General features: G+C 29.8%; 1 protein-coding gene across 5 annotated transcripts in view; it reads right to left on the bottom strand.

Annotated features, from left to right (window-relative positions):
• The window catches only part of LOC105258025, a 110,965-nt gene that overhangs the window by 43,124 nt on the left and 45,918 nt on the right, over positions 1–21,923 (bottom strand). For all 5 annotated transcript variants that reach the window (XM_011269074.3, XM_025412414.1, XM_011269073.3 and 2 more), the window contains 2 exons: positions 2,340–2,797; positions 1,332–1,569 (listed from right to left, as the gene is read on the bottom strand). In XM_011269074.3, the coding sequence (XP_011267376.1) occupies positions 1,332–1,569; positions 2,340–2,797 (696 nt within the window). The remainder of the gene's footprint in view (positions 1–1,331; positions 1,570–2,339; positions 2,798–21,923) is intronic.

The following is a 21,923-nucleotide window of genomic DNA, read 5'->3' as shown; positions in this document are numbered from 1 at the left end:
TATCTTCTATTTTGAAAAATAGAAAAATATTTGTTCGATAAGTATCGTTATTTTTCGATGAGTTGTTTTATGGAATTTTCTTTGTTTAGTTTTACAATTGGAGTTATATTGTATCTTTCAATCTGATTTATGATAATTGCAGAACGATCCGTTTGTCGATAAAATTGTTTGTCTTTTCTCAATACAAGGTAAAGCTATACATTATGTATTGTCTTTAGAAATCTTTTGTTTTATATATCAATTACTTGTAATTATTATATATATAGTTAGCTATATTACAAAATTTTATTATATATATAGTTAGCTATATTACAAAATTTCTTATTAAGAAATTAAATTGTTCCATGTTTATCATTTATTTCAAATTAATATGAAAATATATCTGCAAATTTTAATCCATTATTATAAAGTTATTAGACAAAATGGATTATTTATATGTGATTTAATATTATATGAGTTTATATTATACTACCATAAAATAAATGAAAAATTTATAAGATAGCATATACCACATTTGGCAAAATTCTGTAAGAGAGATACACGGATTGTATAATATAGTATATAATATTCATATTTTAGAGTTCATATTTGTAATAACTTCTGATCGCTCTATTATATGTTCCATGCACGAAAAATAAGTCGCGTCTAACGCTCTTTACTTAACCAGGATTTCGCTCGAAATGAAACGATGTTTGTTCAAAACATTTGCCTCGAGATACGAGAAAATCGCGGATCAAAGGTTTCTCTCGTTTAGAAAGAGTTCGCCTTTCCAACACGCTCGCCTTTTTTCTTCGCATTATCGGCGAATGGTGCGCGGCAGTAAAGTGAAATCTGGCTAGCGTGTTCTTACTGCGGGCAATCTTGTAAAAGTTCCCTCGAAGCTCGAAAATCGATTTCTCGGAGAGATACGATGTACGTGAAGAGAATCGATTATTGATCATCGAACCATCGCCGCAAAAGTGATTGCACTCACGATATTCCAATCAGCGTTGTGAGCACGGTGGTTTAACGCAAACCGCGATTGCCAGCTAAATTATTTATCTTCGACGATTAATTCAAATATTATAGCATCTCCGTAACCAAACACAAAACTCGCGAATAATTGCAAGTCATATTTCATTTTCCTTTGCCATAAATATTTATTACGCGATCAAATAAAATATTCACAAATATTATTTATTGCAATTATTGACGAAATTATCCGTAATGTTGAAAATATTTATCCCGTTATCCTTACATTTAGATAAAATTCTATTTGTCAAGTTCTTTTCCGCTTCAATTTTTACTTTTTTATTTTGCAAATTTAATTATTATGACAAAAAATCACTTACCTTCCAAAACTCGAACGCAGTCGGTCTGGTTTGGATACAGATCCGGGTAATTCGGACTATAAAATTCCCTCTTCGTCATGTCCCCGACTAGAAACTTTTCGCAACTGTCCTGAATGTGTCTCATCTGACGTCGTGACACCGTGATGTCTTTCGCGATGGAGGTCGTCATTGGTGTACTTTTCAAGTTCTCGCGCGAAACCGTCTCGGTTAATAGTCGTGTCTCAGACGTCGCCACTATCTGCACACATTGTAAAGTCACATTTAAATTTATAACATCGTATTATGTTTAAAGTAATATACGGCTTTTTCACAATTTATACGATATAGCATTTCAAAAAATAAAAAATTTGTGATATAGCGAAAGATCTTTATTCCTTTATTAGTAATTTCGAAAGCTCTTTATTATCGTGTGCGTGTCGTATTAATTTGAGTTGCGCAAGATTGAAAATTTACACGATCAATAGACTATAAGCTCTCTTAATACCGAGATATCAAACCGTTAATTAAACGGAAGCCCAATTCCGCTTTGGGCAATTGGTATTTCGACAATGCTAAATTATAGTTATCGCTCGAATTACGATATTGGAAGCGGCGCTGAATAATTACGACTATTATGTCGTTCCGATGAGAGATATCGCGTGAAGGAATTCATGTTATATAATCTGACACCGATATCTTACTATTTAATGTACCCATGATATATTATAAGTTCAAATAGATTTATTTGATGCTTGCAAAGATTCATAAAATATTAAAAGTTTGCACGAATATCTTTATCGGTTCTTTCTACCTTCTATCTTAATTATCAGTGAAAAAATTCGAATAATTGATGCGATTATTGGCGCATTATTGGCACTTGTAATTTTACTTTAATCCAAAAATTCAAATTGTGAAATAAGGAACACATAAGAACATTATTGATCCCACATTATTCGGGATATTTGCAACCTTAATCGCGACCAAATTTTCGAATAATCATTACTAGCTATGAGATTGGGTACGAATTACGTTATGGGAGCTTCCAGGGACCCACGAAATCTTCGCGAAGTGATAGCCAACCATCGATGACTGCAGGGACGACGACTCGATGGAAATCCGATTGGACGGATCCGTCTGGCTTATTTTGTCGCTCATGGACGAGATGGACGGGTTATAGGGTGCACTCTTCGCGTCCTCGATGTCATTGCTCCCAGGTGACTGCTGTATCCTCCTCCCGTCTTCGTCTTCCTCGGACCTTTCGACCACCGTTCCCAGAAAACTCGGATCCGATCGAGTTCCAGGGTTCGATCTGTCTACGCTCCAAGGTGTAGTTTCCGGGAGCTTGCCATTTGAGGGTCTGCTTTCCCTCGCGGCATGTTCCAGACTCGAAGATGGCCAAGATCGCGGCGATGAGGATCGACTCGTTTTTCGGGCGCTATATGTGCTCCACCGCGGATCCTCAGCCTCTCCAGTAGACGCTCCAGTAACTAAAATAATAATATAGTATCGAATAACAAATTGTTTTCAAAAGAAAATATTTTATTAGTTAGATAGATTGCCTTTTCAAGATATTCAAAGATCCTTAGATAAATCCTTAGATAAAAACTTTTATAAAAGATATCTATGATTATTCTACAATTTAAGTGTTTTGAGGCAGAATGATATGAAATAATTTACTAAAGATTTTATAAAATACCTATATTCTAACAAATAAATGCAATATATACTGACGTTCGTACTATTAATTAAAGATAATTTTTCATGTAATTTTTTTTACATTCATAACTTTTTTGGGCGAGCGCGAAGTAATATAATCCGTGCCGATTTCAATCACAGCATTTAAATATCTATACTGGAAAAAGGAAGAGAGAGATGTATTATCTCCGAAAATAGAGTAACTCACATTTAACGTGATCAAATAAAGTAACGATACATGAGTGGAGCGCGCGAAAAGGTATGCTACTAAATGGCGTATTCGAATTTCATTTGTGAAAGTGTACGCGATGAGAACAATTCTCCAATACGCCTTTTTAATTTTCCGTCATTCACTTTTTTAACTTCAACATTCAGCAACTAACAAGATTTAATACGTACTGTCGATTAGACAAATAACTTAATTCGCAAAAGAATTCACTTTAATTTAATTTAATAAGCGTCATTATTTATCTTCTTTTCTCAGGATGTTCATATTTTTATTAAATTAAGTATTGCTTTTTTTACTCTGAAGATACAAAGTCACAAAAAATATTAAATATAAATAACATTCTTTTTAGATCACTCAAAAAATTATTAAATATTTTGATGTTTAATTCTATCTAATAAAAATGTATTAATTATATATATTCTGTTTTTTGAACAAAATGATTTTTATATCAAAAATACTGATTATATACTAAATATCATTGTCTAAAAATCTAAAAGTTATTCATTATTTACTTAATCTGAATAATACATTTTATATAAATTAAATTAATACAGTAAAATGAAATTCAGACAGACATCTTTAACATAACTGAAACGTAAGAGTACTTAAAATAGTTCGCGTTATAATGGAATAATATCTTACACACATAGAAAAGAGACACTATATCGTATTTTATGCTCCTTTCGTTGAGTGAGTATTGCATCTCGAATGTAATAACTTGGTATATACAATACTATTATACTACAATACTATATCTGCAGCACTCAAACAGAGGCATCTCAATAAGAGTTTAAAGTGTGCTTTGACGTTGATATACATATATGTATATAACATGACTTCTATCTTCGGAGTTCTTCTAAAGCGTGACAACTTCATGTACTGTACTATTCATTGTGTTTTGGCTAAGTTCTCTTATTTTACTAAAAAAAGTTCTCGTTGTGTTTGACATTATAAGAGTTTTGCTCGCAAATTTTTAAGTCAATGTCTTACAAAATGTATTTTCCTTTCATTCTATTTCAAGATGACAAGCTAAGTTTTTGCCCAGAGTGCTTTTATCCTGTATTTTGGTCTAAGGTACTCTTAAAAGATCCTCAAAACAGTATATTTCGATACCAAGTAGTAAGTTCAAAATACTGTTCTTTAAATAGAATTAAATATAGCCAATATATTTTCGCGCTAATATGTTATTTGAATAAAATTATCAGTCTATTAATATTATAACTAATATATTATTAGCGTATCGATCAAGGAGATAAATATTATTCTAGAAAATATTAAAAAATTATAAAGACTCGCAAGTAATTTAAAAGAAAAAAAGAGAAGAATAAATATTTTATAATTGTATTTCAACTCCTTTCGCAAATTTACTTTTTTTAAATGCACTCGATCTTTTTAAAGAAGAGTTCTTGTGCGCCAATTACTTCTTTGCGCCATTGCCTGAGGCTCATAAACATCTGGTTTTATGTATTTCGATGTTACTAGACTTGAAATTTCTAGATTCAGCTAGATAGAAGCTGCACTATTCTTATCGAGAATAACCGCGCACCGATAAGATCAAAATTCATTCACTCCATTTACCGCCCTTTTTACGAAGAAGAGTATGTATACCAACTTCTACATTTTGCTGTTGGCCCAAGTAAAATTTATAAAATGGTGAAATTACGTAGCTTCGTGTTTTGCTCCCACGAATAAAGATGAAAAATTATAAAATAAAAATAAGTGTTTTAAATTTATTTTAAAAAGAAAATTCCTTTTATTTCGATCGGTTTTTAAAAATCAATCATAAATCGACATTTGTCATATTTATGTATTGAAAGATGATTTTAATTGATTCATAAATTGATTATTATGTTTAACGTTATATGAAGTATAAAGTTTATCATCAATGTACTCCAAATTAATTTTAAGAGAAAAATAATTTTTTCAAGAAAAATAATTTTTTCTATACAATATATTATATCAAAAGGATGTAATTGTTTGACTTTTTTTGTGGAATGAATAAAAAGTGCAATATGCTCGTCTTGTTTCTATTCATAAACGAACATTTCCATCGTGCAATGTGAAATTTCGGCAACCCAGTCACCGGGTTACACCGCTAAATTTCGAAAGCTTCCTGCAACGCCGTGTTTCAGAGGCGTCGGGTTTCTACGAGCAGCAACGACGGCGGAAATCTACATCCACCTGCAGCAAGTAAATCAGATCCTCGCCTGCTAAGCGTTCCGTTTTCTCTCTCGTGCTAGGCTGTCTGTCCTTCCATACTCCGGCAAACAATTTTGTAGCTTCTTGTTTTGCTCGCCTCGCTTTCTCACGCTGCTTCCTTTTTCCTCGCGCACGACAAGATTGCATGACATGCTTGCGATAATCTCTTTTTTACTCGAGACATTCATGACGCTGTTTATGCTATTACTTTTTCTTCAAGAAGTCTATTTTTCTCATTTCATCTAAAAAATGATCGCATTATTCACATCGCAAAACAAGTGATATTTTATAGTGTTTGCAATTGACATGTAGTAAACTTAGATGATTATCGGTAATAAATATATTTTTTTCATTATTACTTATTAATCAATGCTATATATATATAATTTCTTATTATTGCATATTATTTTAAATTTATTATTATCGAAAAAAGTATCCTGTTATATTTTTCAAAAAATAACTCTATTCTATTTATATTTTTCTATTTATATATTAATTTCGCGATTTTACTGGGCCTAAAATATGTATTAACATTTTCTAAAATAAACATTTTCTAAAATAAAAGTTGTTCAAACGAATTAAAAAAAGTTTTCTGATAGCTGTTTATTTTATAATGTGCAACCTGTCTCAAGCGGTCTCTTCGGAATAGCACACTTGTGTAAGCCTGAATTCATTTTATATGGAGACAAATTCATTTGTGAGATTAAAAAATTTTATAGCTTAACTGTCATCTGGCATACAAAAGAAATTTAATAAAATGTAGCAAAGAGATGGCAAAAAATATACATACATGAAAACAACTGTACAATCATTAAATGTCAACAGCTATATAAAAAGTGTACAATTAAAAATTAATCGAATAACAGCTATTTTCAGCCATCGAATAACAGCCATGTATATAAGCTTTAAAAAACATATTGTAAATTTACTACTTAATTCTGTTAAATAATAATACAGTTATTAATACCGTTTTAAATCTAAAAAAAATGAAAATAATAAAGTTAAATGTGTGTGCGTTTCTGCAACGCAGTCACGCTTACGAGCTGTAATTGTTTACAGCTTTAATTCCTAAGGGCATTGCATCGATCGCGCAAAATTTATTTCTCTCTGTTATGGTTGCGGAAAGAAAGATACGTGATATACATAAAAGAAATATATCAGATGACGAATCGAAAAATCTCAAGTTTCGCGAATAACTTCTAAAATTTTCGCTTCAGAGAGTCTACACATAATATTATCAACATACATATAATTCACATGTATATCTCGTCAATCAGTATCTCTATATTCTATATTCTTTAAGATGTAATTCGTGTACACGTACGTGCTTGCAAAAATAGATGATTTTAACTTTAACTAAAATTTCAAACACTTTTGTAAGTTTTTATAATGCAAAAAATAAATTACATATATATAATATTTAGTAAATATATATCTTTATAAAAGGAAAAATCAATTGCAAATTTGCTTATAACTTTATATTTTATGATTTCCGTACAAATTAAAATTATAATATTTTTATTAAAATTTTAAGGACGTTATAAAATTGGTGATAATTCGATACGCATTGGACTTGTGTAGAGATTTCTAGCGAATTGCTATATTTAAACGCATTTGTGATGTATATTTCGAGAAATGGGATGTACATTTCGATGAAATATGATGAATATAAAGGATATCTCGCGGTTTTATCATCTTGAGTAGCTAAGTATGTCGCGTTTGCGTGTATTTCTGTCTAAAGGAGGCACGAAGCCTCCAAAATACTGTTACGCTATAGTACACACGAGAGATGTGCTCTCGTATAAATATATAATATCGTTATACGTCTGTGCGTCTCTTGGAGAACATGCATATATATGTGATACATATACATATATGTGTGTACACACACGTATGTGTGTATATATATATATGTATGTATTTACAGTGGAGGTCGCGTGCATTGGCAAATACCATTACTCTCATATAGCACCTATAACTCTACATATGTATTCAGGGAAACCTACGAAGAATTCCATTTTCCTCGTTTCCAGTCACGGATCCTTTGGATATTATTTTCGCAAAAACGAAAGACGTAACGCAACGCCCAAACGCTTCGAATTGAAAGCACGATAACAGCAGGTAGATCTTTATATTTGTGATCAAAAGATAGAATCTTAGAGATCGATTTTCATTTAAAAAAGTAGCAGAATATACAAAATAACAGAGTGCATATTGTTTTTGCGAAATCGATATGGCATGGGCTAGAAATTGTATTATATTTGAAAAGCTTCTTCGGAGAAAAAGAAGAAAAGAAATCAATTCTCTCGCAGTAAATTTCTTTTAGATAAAGAAAAATTTAGACTTTTTTTTTTTAAAGAGAAGACACTTTACATATTTTTTATTTTTTAATCTTGATGTAGACTTCATGTCATCGTATGAAATAAATATGACTTTATCTCGCGTACGCTGTTTGTAATTTCGCTATATCATCGATAATTCTATGAGATAATATCTAACTAGGTTCGCGTCTATTAAATTGACTTTCTATTAAAAGGAACGTCCTTCGTCCCGAAGGGGATCGTTGACATAAAATTGTGCTCACACGGTCGATGGCTCATCGAGCTCATCGACCCGTATTTCTGCTTCACGTTTACCGTAAAATGAGATCATTCGATGCGGGTCCTTTGTCCTATAATAAAGTTAGCGTTTGTTTGTTGTCGACGATCCAAAAAACACATCGTACGATTCTCTGATTGATCTCATGATTTCAACTTTCTTTTTGATTTTTCTGATTTCTTTCACAAAAACTTCTTTTCTCTCTTTTCTATAAAACTTTGTCATTTTTAACAATTGTTTCTTCAGTCTTGTTTTAACTTTATACGCTTGAGTTTTTTGCGAAGAATAAAAAATTCAAGTTCAATGAACAAGTTAACGAGTCACTTTAGTCAATTGTGCAGATATTTTTTGATCTCTTAAGGAAACTCACCGAAGACGAGAATTACTATAACGATACGCTTTGGCGATGATGCTCTTCCCTCTAGATTTATTGCACGACGCCGGAAGTTAGTTACAATGCTTCGAAAAAGACAGCATGCCATGCTATATATTTTACTTTTTGTTCAGTAGCAAAAAGCATTTCGCCGAGTGGCCCATGAAAGAGATCCATTAGCAAGAAAAAAAAGAAAAAGGATGACGACACAGTGCATAACAAGTGTAAACATTATTTCACGAAGTTACGAAGAGTCGATATTAAGTACACATGCAAGATTTATGTACTTGAAAATGACGAAAAATAAATAAGAAATTGGGAAATTGTTTTCATTAACACGTAGTTAAATGAGCTTTTTTGCTTTACATTTCATTAATAACTTATGTTACATATGTAGTTATCTCAAATACATTTTCAAAAATTCTTCGATAAATAGCAACGTGTTTTTTTGTATATTGTCATTTTCGTGTTTTACGTCTATTCTATCATAAATACCGCACGTACGAATCAGATTTATTGTTGCTCTCTTCTTCCTTGAAGTTCTAACAACTCTTTTCGATATAATAAGACACATTTCATCAACGACGACTCGTATGTGCACAATCGCTTTTAACATCTATCTTGGCAAAACAGCAATGACAGTGGTCATTTTATACTTCAATTTCATTGCTTCTATTGGAAAAGTTCGTGTATTTCCGACACACTTGTACCAGCATTTATGATGCCGAAGAAAAGTTAAACTTAAATATTGTATACAATATATATTTTGCAATACTGCAAAATATTTCTAAAGTTAGAAACTTTCAAGATTTCTTCTACCTTTTTTATTTACAAAATATTAAATGTGTGTAATTATTTCAAAATATTATTTTTCAAATAGGAAAACTGCAAATATATTAGAAGTATTTGCATTTCATTGTCAATTTAATCACTTAAAATACTTATATATAGATATTTTTTAAGTGTATTAATATTATTATATTTCTCTTCATATAAGATGTAGAATCTTCTTAGAAAAAAATTCTGTATGACTAATGTATAAATATTATAGCACCATAAGTAAATAAATTTGAAATTATTTAAACCAACTAAATTCTTACGAGTCGATTATAATCGATCAATATTTCAGCGACTAGCCGATTCTCATAAAGTTACAAAAGTAATATTGACCAGAATTTATATAGTGCCATGTAATAAGAATAACGTCGGTTCTTTGGAACAGCGATATTTCCTTGGACGATATTTCCTCCCGCGATATTTTCCTTGGGCATCGAATGCGATTCTTCATCCAATCCCAATTCCCCAAGCTTCACTTCTTTTATCAACGCAGTGCGCCATCGGCGTACTGGCTAGTCGATCAGTCCGTCTGACCGGTTCACAAACTGGTCTCTATCACTAAATCACTTACTAAATAAATCTTTTCTGAATTCTCGCGGTACGCGACACAATGAAAGTACAGTAGTAACGTGCGAACGATGCGGATTTACGACCAGGTGATGCAACGTCCTATTATCTTGTTTTCAATAAGAGATTCATTCATGCGATGCTTTTTACGATTTTCAAAATGTAAAATGTGCACAAAATATATTACTTTTAACTATAAAAGGAAAAAATGTTGTTGTGTATTTTACAGATTTTAACAAAGATTTCGATTGCCCATATATTGTTTAAAATTCGAATATTTTGTGGGAAATATATAACTTGTTTTATTATACCGCGCATTTAATTGTGTATTTAATGCTTAATCTAATGTTTTTATATGCACAGAATGTCATGTAATACTTTACTATTTTTTATAAATTATGCTAATTTAATAACCCGTAATATAATTTGTTTCCTCTACAGTACTTGTTTTAGCTATGAATACATTATTGTTAAATACAATTTAAATGATTTCCAAGTTTTCATGAGGTAAAAGATTCGAATAAGAAGTTTTTATCAATTTTCCACGTTTATCCGCGTATTTTAGTCTCGATGAATGAACAGAATATATATTAAAATAATCGTATATTTTCGCTCCTAGTCACATTAATGATTGAACATCTGTTACTTAAGAAATTCAATGAAGAGCTCGAAGAGCTGTCAATAATGTACGACATTACGTTGCTTATAAAATTTAAAATTCTGCAGAAATACGCTACAATAAATTTCTAAAAAAATACTTGTCTTTAAAAATAATTAGACTATGACTATACTGCACACTATGGAACGTAATAAAAAATAAATAATGCAACACTATGGAACGTAATAAAAAATAAATAATTGCTAACAAACATTTTTTCGACGGAAAGAAACAATTTTAGGAATAATCATTTTTTCTCGTCATTTTTTATTTGTATCAATCTCATCTAACTTTTTCTATATATCTTCTCTTACAAAATAGAAATATCTAATAAATACAACGTTTTTTATTTTTAATTCTATATTTATTACATTTCTATATTTATGTATTATATATATGTATTATATTTTTATATTTCACTTATACATAATTCTCTGCAATGAAATAAAATAATAAAAGATAGAACATATATATGTATAATAGGATTAATTTTTATTCAGTTAAAAAAATTATATTTAGTATTTGTGTATTTTTAAATGTAAAGAAAGAAAGTTATAAACACACAGTTGCTATCGCGTTGTCATTTTTAGCTAGCTGTATGACGGTCTGCTTCGAACATGTAATCCGTGGAACGTTATTTTTTCATGTAATCGCACGATTGCAAGATGAGCGCCGAGTGTGCTTAATACCGGGTAAAATAACGCATACGGCGAATTTACGTGGATATTCGAGAATCGAAATACATCTCCTGCGTTTCCATTTCGAATTTCGCGTAGCCGAATCTCGTATTTTTCTCGTCCAGAATGAACGATGCACGCGGGAATCCGTAAACACGCCGGAAATCGACGTCCAGTGTAAAGCAAGTGGGAGGACATTTCCGTTAAGGCCGCGGGCTCGAAGCCAGTATCCGCCAACAAAAGGATTGCAGCCTTCGATCTTTTTTCAATCTGCTTTATTCGAGCATTTGAGTTTCAATGTTTTTCTTGGTATTATCAATCTCTTTCATAGAGCGTAGGTACTGTTACCGCTTCATGTATGCGAGTTGATATCATTTAAAAAATGTAATATCAGTATAATATATGTACACACACACACACACACACACACACACACACACACACACACACACACACACACATACACACACACACACACACACACATATATATATATATATTATATTGATATATATAATTGATATTTACTTTACCGTATATTTTTTCAGGTATAAAATAAATGGAAACATGGAAACTATTTTACGTCGGAAAATTTCGATTTTATGTTTTTCACTATAAGAGGATATTGGAAATAAATTCAAAGTCATATTTTTTTCCAAATGCGATCAATATTTCTTGTGTATTTGATATGCGAGTAGAACTAATACACAAGAAATATTGGTCGCATTTGTAATAAAATATTAGAAACATAACTCAGAACCTATATGAGCATTTTATATGTATACTTATAAGAAATTATAATTACTTAAATAATATCACAATAAAATCTTCTTTTTTCTATTCCCTACATGTAAATAGGATATTTTTTCTTTTATCAATTTTTTTATCAATGCAAAAATATTTCTACGAAAATTTGATCATATTTTAATTAACAATTTTATATTAATAAAATTTTTTTGAAATACATGTCTCATGCTATTATATAATATACATTTTAGTCTTATATTTCGAGTTTTCTGTGTTGCATTTAAAAAAATATATTATATGAGATATTACAGATATCAAAAGACTTTATCATCTATTTCCTCTTTTCAACTTTGAACGTTTTGCAAAGATACAAAAGGAATACTTTATTTCTAAATTTAAATAATAGGATGTTACTTTTTTATTATTTGTAAGAGCGATTCTCTCTTCTTATCTCGCATTCTCTTTTTCTTCTTTTCAAACATATTAAACTCATCGTTTGTACAAAGTCGATGACAGATATAGGTCAATAATTTTAATCCCGGTTCAATTGTGTTTACAAGAAATTTAAATTATTGTTTGTTGTCTTTTTCTTTCGCATAAATGCCGGAGCATTTCAGGAATCTATTAGAGAAAACTTATGGCCGCTTTTCCATAGCAAATGTGTCGACGATCACTCGCTTTAAGATAAAAAAACATCCAGTAAAAAATGAACGCAACATTCTCGAATATTTTTACGAATTCGTTTTCATTAAATACGAGGTATGCCGCTTTAATTTTTTTTAACATAATTTTTGGATAGTTCAAGAATTAAATATAACAGATTTACTGTCAAATATATTTTATATAATACTAACTAAATTATTATAAAGATTTACAATACAATTCTGTTCAAAAATTTTATTCCAGTTAAATTTCCAGTATATGTATCTTATTTTGAGGATGTACTAAAAAATATTCTTATTTTTATTGTTATAATTTTGATATTCTAAAAAAATGAGGAAATTGGCAAAAAAACCTATTTTTAAAAAAGGCATGTTAAATCTATATTCATTAATATTGTTGCCTCTTTCCTAGGATGTTGATTGGTTCGATGTTGTGCTGTGTATTACTTTATATCAATAAAAACTTATATGGCTGAGCGGCGCATTCTCATTCGATGTTATTCTTTCATAAAAGATAAAATAATTTTGAACATATAAATTGTTTGTAGCAACCAATGCATCAGTTTTAATGGATGGATTACGCACCAGTAACTTATATTGTCGCAAACTTTTCTCGAGAAAAGGGAAATGGAAAGAAACTGTACACACAAGGGGGAAAGAAACTTTTCAAGTGACCGAAAGTTCTCGCATACGAGGAAGTGTAAACGCGACAAAATCCTCGCACCATCGGGGCGGAACATATAACAGGAATATGTGAGTTTACCACTTTTCTCTGCTCTGTGAAACGCTTTAAACTTGTAGCGAGCCTTTCAGCGAAGAAAGCACAATTCACGCTACCCTCTATGTTGTATTGCAGGTACGTCGTCTCGATTGAGTTTTCGCAGTTAACGCTGCATTTATTTTTTCCTAAGGTATTCCTAGACGTATTTTCTCTACTATATTCTCCTTCCTTATTTTCTAGCTCCTTCCTAAATCGTAACTTCCCCATGAAGCGGATTATAAATAAAGATACTACGCTTGTCTTATACATTTAAATTTCGTTTCTTTTTCCGTCGTTTTTTAGCGCATTTCAACTAGAAAAGTAATTTCCTTACGATTGTAGCACTTCTTGAAATTGCAACAAACAAAGAGAGACAATATAATTGTAGAAAAATGAAACGAAATTATTTTATACATATATAAATGTAATAGACATGCAAAAATTAAATTTTATGAAAAAAATACTCTATCTATATTTTTCTCGTATCAAAAATAAATGTAATATGTCAATAATGTAATATATCAACGAATATAATTAAAATAATTAATAAATTAATATTTAGGTCAAAGACGTTGATTATTTTCTTAAAAAGTATAATAATTTACACATATTATAAAACTATAATTGATAAGAATATGAATCAAACGACAAATTATAGATAAAGCCATGATTATTTCTCAAATCATAATTAACTATAAATATCATTCAATAATATAGCATTTTATAATATAGCATTACGCATAATGTACACTTTGTTATGTATAATACTATATGTAATTGTAGAAATTCCTAATTAATTCCTCTGTTATACTCAGTCACGCTTTTATCGTTAATCTTTCATTGCTATTATATTCATGCAGTATAATGTAGAACGTACATTGTACTTTTATTACATTTTGGGTGATTGAAATAAAATAATGCTCTTAATGCATGAAATGTCACACATGAAATAATTAAATGATAATGTGTTTAATTACTTAATACATTATAATAATTAAAAATTATCATATGATACACAGGACACACATTTTCTGCTTAAAATACGTACTGCACTCGAGGGTAATTTATTGCAAATATTTATTTATTGTATAAAAGATAATTAAGTTAATTTGTACCAGCTTTTAAACTAATTATATGCATTAATTTTTGTCATATGAAATATTAAAGAATTTATTTACTCTTATGTTGCACATCATGATATACTGTCATATATTTAATAAAATCTCGATTACATTTATTTTATCTTATGAGAGCATTTATCCTTTTTTCAAATTTAAATTGATTCACTTTTCTTTTTTTCCTCTAGTCTATAATTTATGCGATAACATTGCCTTTTTCTTTGAATGTTACGAATGTAAAGTTCATTCAGGAGGATTACCTGAAACTTAGAATAAGTGCAGTAATGTGGCCATCTCAAATGTCGTAAATGCAGAAACTAGAGTGTAATCGAGAAATTCCGAGAATTACATCAGTGGAACTTATCGCGAAAAAGCGGTGAGACCAATGCACACTAATCAGATATGTCCCACGTCGAAATTACATTCTACTATCGCCCGGGGGAAATTTCTTTTCTACAGAATAGAGCATGTAAGCCGCGCCCGCGCGCGATTCCCGCGAGGGAGTACTTGGAACTTAAAGTATTCCCGTTGCATGCAGAGAAAGTTTACTGCATCGTGGCTAATGCGACAGATGCATATGCGACACAGTGAGTTTCTTGGCGCGGATTACAGGCAAAACTGCGAACGTTTCGCAGTTAACAATGTGGTTACTCTATGGGCCCATCTTGCGTTTTTGTTGCTATAAAACACGTTACTTTGCCAGGCCAAACATAGGCGGTATGCGTGGTTTTACTAATTCATCGTCGTTACGGTAGTCGCTTCTTACATGGTATCATTAATCAACGGTCTTACGCTTAATGAAGCGGACTACGCTCTGCTTTTAAGATAATTAATAGATCACGTGATTGTTTCTTATGTATTACGCACAAACTATTCAACTATATACATTTTAGAGAGTATATGTTTTCATAATAAATTTAGAATAAATTTGTCACCGAATAATTCAGAATAAATTTGTCACCGAATTTCTTAGCTGACGGAGAATTTCTGATGTTTCTTCATGTTATTTCAAAAATTGACAGTAGTTTGTAATTATATTAGGGATAATTACAAAATAATATATACATTAATTATAAAATAGTACGTTTTATATTTATGTTTAATATTAATATGATTATCGATCCCTTATCCCTTAATATTTTGAATAATATTTTCAATTAAACATATTAAGTTTCAAAATATGTCTTTATAATTTCTTTTCACATCAGATGATAAACTGTTTATAAAATATTTCCCGGAAAATAAATATTTTTAAAGGTATAATTGAGCGATATTTAAATCAAAATATTGTGTGTTTTTTGCTTTATTTTATTTATTTTCATATCTTTCTTGCATATCGTGTTTATTATTGTAAAATAATTAATGTAATAATATTATATAATAATATTTTAAAATTATTATATATAAACAAGAAATTAAAATAATATATTTTATAAAATAATGTCACGCATTATTTTTGTAATTGTTTCTATAATTATTTCTGTGGAGAATATTATCTATATAAAATATTATTCAACATAATTTGAATATTTTTTTTTGTAAATTGTACGCATATTAATAACATAAAACTCCTAATCATTTAGCATTGTTACAACACATCAATAAGAAAGTATTATTTAAGATAAAATATTAGAACGTTTACTCTAAAAAAGGATTCGTTAAAACAAAAGATTTGCAAAAAGAGAAATAAAAACACTTTACAATAAAAATTAAATAAATTTTGTTGCACGAAAAAAAGATGCATTAGCAAAATAAGTTCACAAATTAGCAGTGAGAAAATGCTTTTAACATAACGTTTGATTTTTCTTTTTCTATTTTCATCAGTTCCGTACAAATACGTGCATTGTACCCGCGGATTTAATCACTTAATCCCGGCTCTCACAATCGCGGATTTACAGAAGTGCGTACATAATGAGGAGAAATACCGGTATTTGATTGAGCAATTAGAATTAGTGATTCTCTATGAAAAGGAGAATTATCTGGTGAATGCATTATATTCATTCGTGTTCAAAATTACATGAACTCAAAGTTATGTGTTGTGTTTAATAACTATATTTTTCCAAAAATCCATAAATAAATATTGATAAAAGTAAAATCTATGCTTATCCTCATTATAAGATAGCTTGAAACAAGACAAATACTAAGAGGAATGATAATAAGTAATCATAATAAGCAATTATTAAAAAAAAATGTTTAGAATAGTAATATATATTATAATATTATATATATATATATATATATATATTATAATATATTTATATTATAATAAATGTATATACATGATTATATAACCATGCTTAAACTTTTTGCTTTTGCATTTTGGAAATTTTTTATAACAATAATCTATTTGATGAATCTAGCGTTAAGACTTCTCACTACAAAATTCATAATAATATCATTTACTTCATCAATTATGTATTGAATCATTGATTTCTGGATTAAAACAAATCTGTCCTTATATAAAAAAGTAATAATGCCCCGATAACTGTTTGAGATGCATATTATCCGTTGAGACGGAATGCGTCCATTAAAACTTTTACTATATCCACTATGCAATCATACGAGGAAAAATTTATATAAAGGAAACTCTGGAGATCAATACACAGTCGCGATAAAATAGCGTAAAAACGACCTGTGGAGCTGTGCGTTGCACTATTGCCATTTGTTGAGGCAAATTTTACACTGACAAATAAATATCACTGCGCAACCTGCATTTATTTTAAAAGTCTATTTAGATGGAACGATTTTTTATAAGATACTGTTACGATGTCATTTAGATATCAAAATTGTATGTCATATATTTTTGTATCAAAATTGTATGTCATATTTTTTTTAAACGGTCATATTTACATATAAATAAATTATAGAATTTAAATATCATTTATATATTTCATATACAAAAAATGTGAAAAAACGATATTTAAAAAGCATATCTTAACGCAATCAATTCCGATTTGAAATATAAACATCTAATAATATCGCGAAATAATTAACTAAATGATAAGTTAAAAGTATATACTTAACTAAGCTATTATTGAATGTAAATTAATAACAAAAACGACGAATCTTTGCATAATCCTGCGTACTTGCGACTGACGTACTGGTATCGCAAACGCGCGTCTGCAATTATGTCAATTGCAGTGCCAGTGTTTGCTTATCAAAATTATGGTAATGTCGCGCGGCAGTTGCGGCTGTGTTTTGGGTAGGTCGCAATTATTTAGCACGAAATATGTTTTGCGAGCGTGGCAAACGTACTAATGCACGGCTAATATGTAACAAGTACGATCATTAGGGAAACTTGTTCGCATCAAAAAAAGAGCATTGCGTATTGTCACTTGTTCGTAAAACGTTGTGTCAATCATTCTTGACACACAGTGATACATTTCGATCTGAATGCTAGATACTATGAAATGCAGATCTCTGGATAAGCGACATATTTTTTGCGCGGTTTTGCTGTTGGAATTTCGGTATTTTTTCATGCAATGGATCTCTATTTCTCCAATAACAGTGTATCGTTACATTTATATTGTTGTATGTTATTTTGTTGAATTTTCATATAAATAAACAAACAAGACTATATATGCTCCTATTTTATAATGATATGCATAATACAATTGTATAAAGATGCATTATGGGAAGAATGAGATTTTGATCGAATACAGATTGGAAGTAAAATATGTAAAACTTAAAACGCGCCAACACGAAGAAAATGATTGCCAATTAACGCTGATACGACTGTACATTTATTAGCAGATTATAACAACAGTTGCATAGAAATTAATAAATACTGCAATACATATTAATTGATCATTAATAATTCATGTAAATCTTATCCACAACAATTGTAAAAATTATACCAAAATATAATCGAAAATAACCTCTAATTAAAATTATTATATAACAATTAATAATTCGCGGTGAGAGACAATTTGATATTCTGTATTGTGTTTAAAACGGATTAATTTAATTTAGCCACAGTGAAGAAATCAATAGTCACAAAATATAATTAACATTGCGTATGTAATTACATTAATAATTCGAGATTAATATGTTACGAATATAATTTTTCATATTTATCAGATTTAATGTATAAATAGCGATTTTTATCAAAATTTTTATCCATATATATTTGATAATAATATCTTATCGTAGATAATTGCTCATATTTATATTTTCTTCAAGTTAATGTTTTCTTATAAAGCTGGCCAATTAGAGTTTTAGATAATGAGTTTACCAAGTGCATAAGTTTTGCTAACTCAGTACCGTTGATCCCCAGAGGTTCATAATAAGTTTATGTAAAATTGCGAATTTTATGAGGAAAGTTTTCGCCACCGAACAGCATAATTAAAGGCATCTAAATATATCGTTATTCTCTCTTGGCAATATCACATTTCTAGGCTTCTGAAACTTATAACATAATTATTTATTGTATTTTTTGTACATAACAGCTATCTGTATATTCTATTCTTATATTTTTAGATGGTCACATTTTAAATATTTATTCATATTATTGACATCAATATCTGAGTACATCAAATTTTCGGCTGTTTCCTTGATTCAATAAAATCCTTATTGTTTAAAAATTTTTGTGATTATTTAATAAAATCACCGAAGTAAAAAGAAAAAATTTGTTTAAGCTGATTGATTTTTCACAAAAGCGTGATTATATACGACGAGATTTTTATCGAGATTTAGCTATTGTGATCATGATCGTTTCGAGAAAAATTGTATCGCCGATATAGAAATAGAGATGAAAGACAAACGTCTCTACATAAGGATTGGCCAAGGATAAGCCGGTTAGATGACGGCGAAAAGTGGAGAAAAAGAAGGAGGGAATAATAGAGCCGGGCATTATCGCAGCATATCTCAATCAACTTTTGCCGTAAAACGTATGAAAAAAAAAGTAGTCCAGAAAAGGGAGACGAGGGAAAGGAAGAGAGAGAGAGAGAGAGAGAAAGAGAGAGAGAGACAGTCAGTAAGCCGGATTATCCGTCGCAAGATAGATGGGTAGGATATAATATAGGTAGGTCCGTTTGCGTCTTCACGCAACCGCCTGCATAAATATGCCGAGGCGTTATTCGCGTATGAGAGAGAATATGTATATCTATTCTCTCGTGGTTAACCCCAATGAGACCAAGCCCTTCATTTGTAATATGATGGATAAAAAATGAGTCAATTATGTTATTTTGCGGCAAAATGGACTTTCATATTATGAATGAAAATTGATCCAGCATTACTTTTGCATTAAGAATTTAATTATAAGATACATGTAAAAAAGACATAATTTATAAATGTTATTAGAAAGATGATAGAGCAAATAATTTAATAAAATGTACACGCGCACACGTGTGAGTATAAAATTGTACTAGATTTTCACATTTCCCTTTTATCTAGACTTTTTCGAATAAAATCTAGTATTCTTAAAAATTTTCTTAAATTTATAAAAATTATTTAAAATTATACTAATTGTACTAATTATACTAACAAAAAATAATTAAAACTAGCTTAGAATATTTTATTAATAATTAGGACAACAAAATACATTTTTTTAAATTAAACCGGGTACATGCTCAGAAAAATATAAAATGCAGTTTTCCATGTGGAATATTTCTGCATATTGCAGTATAATACGAAAATCAGGTCAATTTCTTGTGTTGCTATCCTACATATAATTTATCGATAATCTCGGCACTACATAGCGTCGGTCAAATATTTACAATAACCCGACGTTGTGAATAACTTGCGAGATCCGATTTGGTTCTCACAGAAGTAGAAGCGGAATATCTTCTATCTTCGACAAAAATTTCCAGTCCGTGAACTGACGAATAAATCATTTGTTTGAGCTTATCGAATACTGCTTCACATGCTCATATCGTGAAATACATTTGTTAGAGAGAGAAATCGTAACATTAACTTCCAGGCTTTCCTCCTTAAAGCCGGATTTAGCCCAATGCATTTGGCGGTCCGAATGATGCGCGCTTGAAAGCTCTTTCGTGGCAGCTTGGCTATTCTCTCTCTTTTCTGTGTGTTATAATAATAAAATAATAATTATAAAATTATTATGATAATAATTATAAAATTATTATGGTAATAATTATAAAATTATTACTGTGTATCATGAAAAGGATGGGCTATATTATATGATATCGATTGCACTATGACTATTTTCTTGTCACTGATTGTTAGTATATTTAAGATGTTGTAATAATCGCGTTTCAGGTATGTAGGAATATCAAAGATGTTTATGCGGAACTTAATCGATACAGTAAGCTGAGATTGCTGCAGCGGATTTAACTTTATGTCACATCATATGAAGCTTACAGAATCTTGTACAAGAAAATAATATACAAAATCTTGTAACTAAAACAGGCATTTTCTTTGTAGTTTATATTTCTGAAAATAATTTATATACACGCTAAACATAAAATGTTAATATAGTGTCCTATTTGATAATACTGATTTTATTGTATTTTATTGTATTCAGTTTCAATTCTGAGAAGGCAATTGAAAATAGCCAATATGTGAATTTTCAATCGTGATTTTGCTTATGACAAAGAATTTCATACTGATTTTTAATTATATACAGTTAATTTAATTTATATTTTGAAATAAAAGAAACGTGAGAGAGAATACTATTAGAGCTTGTGACATTTCGCAGTGTATAATTTTGGATGTAAGGACAAACAGTTGCGATATATAATACGGCCCATTTGTTACGCACGACAAAAACAATGGCGCTATCACCATCGCCGCTTGAATAAATAATCGCGCTTTCAGTCCGTGAATTCTACTACCGCGAAATTGAATGGTTTCATTAATGAGCACCTAAACGAAACAATAGACTTTATCTTTGTATACATTGTGTAAAAGGATTTTTGGTTAGTTGCATCGAAAACTTCATCAAATTCTCGTTAATGAATATTAAATTAATGAATATTAAATTAATATTAAATTAATGAATATTCAATTAATAATGAGTTAGTTTTTAACGATTTTGTAAAAAAAGTAAATTTATCGTTAATTTTAACGAGAGTTGGTGATAGAAATTGCAAATTCTTGATAAAGATTGAGGAAAATTTTGAGAATGATATAAAGTCACAAAAAAGTAATTTTTCTATGAAATAAAAAAATGTAAACTTCATATATATATATATATATATATATATATATATATATATACACATATAATAAATGTGTGTGTGGATCTCATATCTTATTAAATAAAAATATATTATCGATGACACTATCTGTATCATTAATTTGTGTACAGAAATGTTTAAAAGAAAATTAACCTCTAGAAGATTTCAATATTTTTCTTTCTGTTTCTCTCTCTCTCTCTCTCTCTCTCTCTCTCTCTCTCTCTCTCCTTCTCTTTTTCAATGCTTTTCGTTTTATGGTAGCTACATATAGATTTTTCGTTTGGAGTATCTGGTATCTTGACTTCGACAGTTTCTATATATGAAACGAAAATAGAATAAGTCATACACCTTTTA

Source organism: Camponotus floridanus, unplaced genomic scaffold (genome assembly GCF_003227725.1).
Source record: "Camponotus floridanus strain SB8 unplaced genomic scaffold, Cflo_v7.5 scaffold5, whole genome shotgun sequence".
Lineage (NCBI taxonomy): Eukaryota > Metazoa > Arthropoda > Insecta > Hymenoptera > Formicidae > Camponotus > Camponotus floridanus.
The sequence above is the reverse complement of the archived record's forward strand: the minus strand, read 5'-3'. Positions and strand labels throughout refer to the sequence as shown.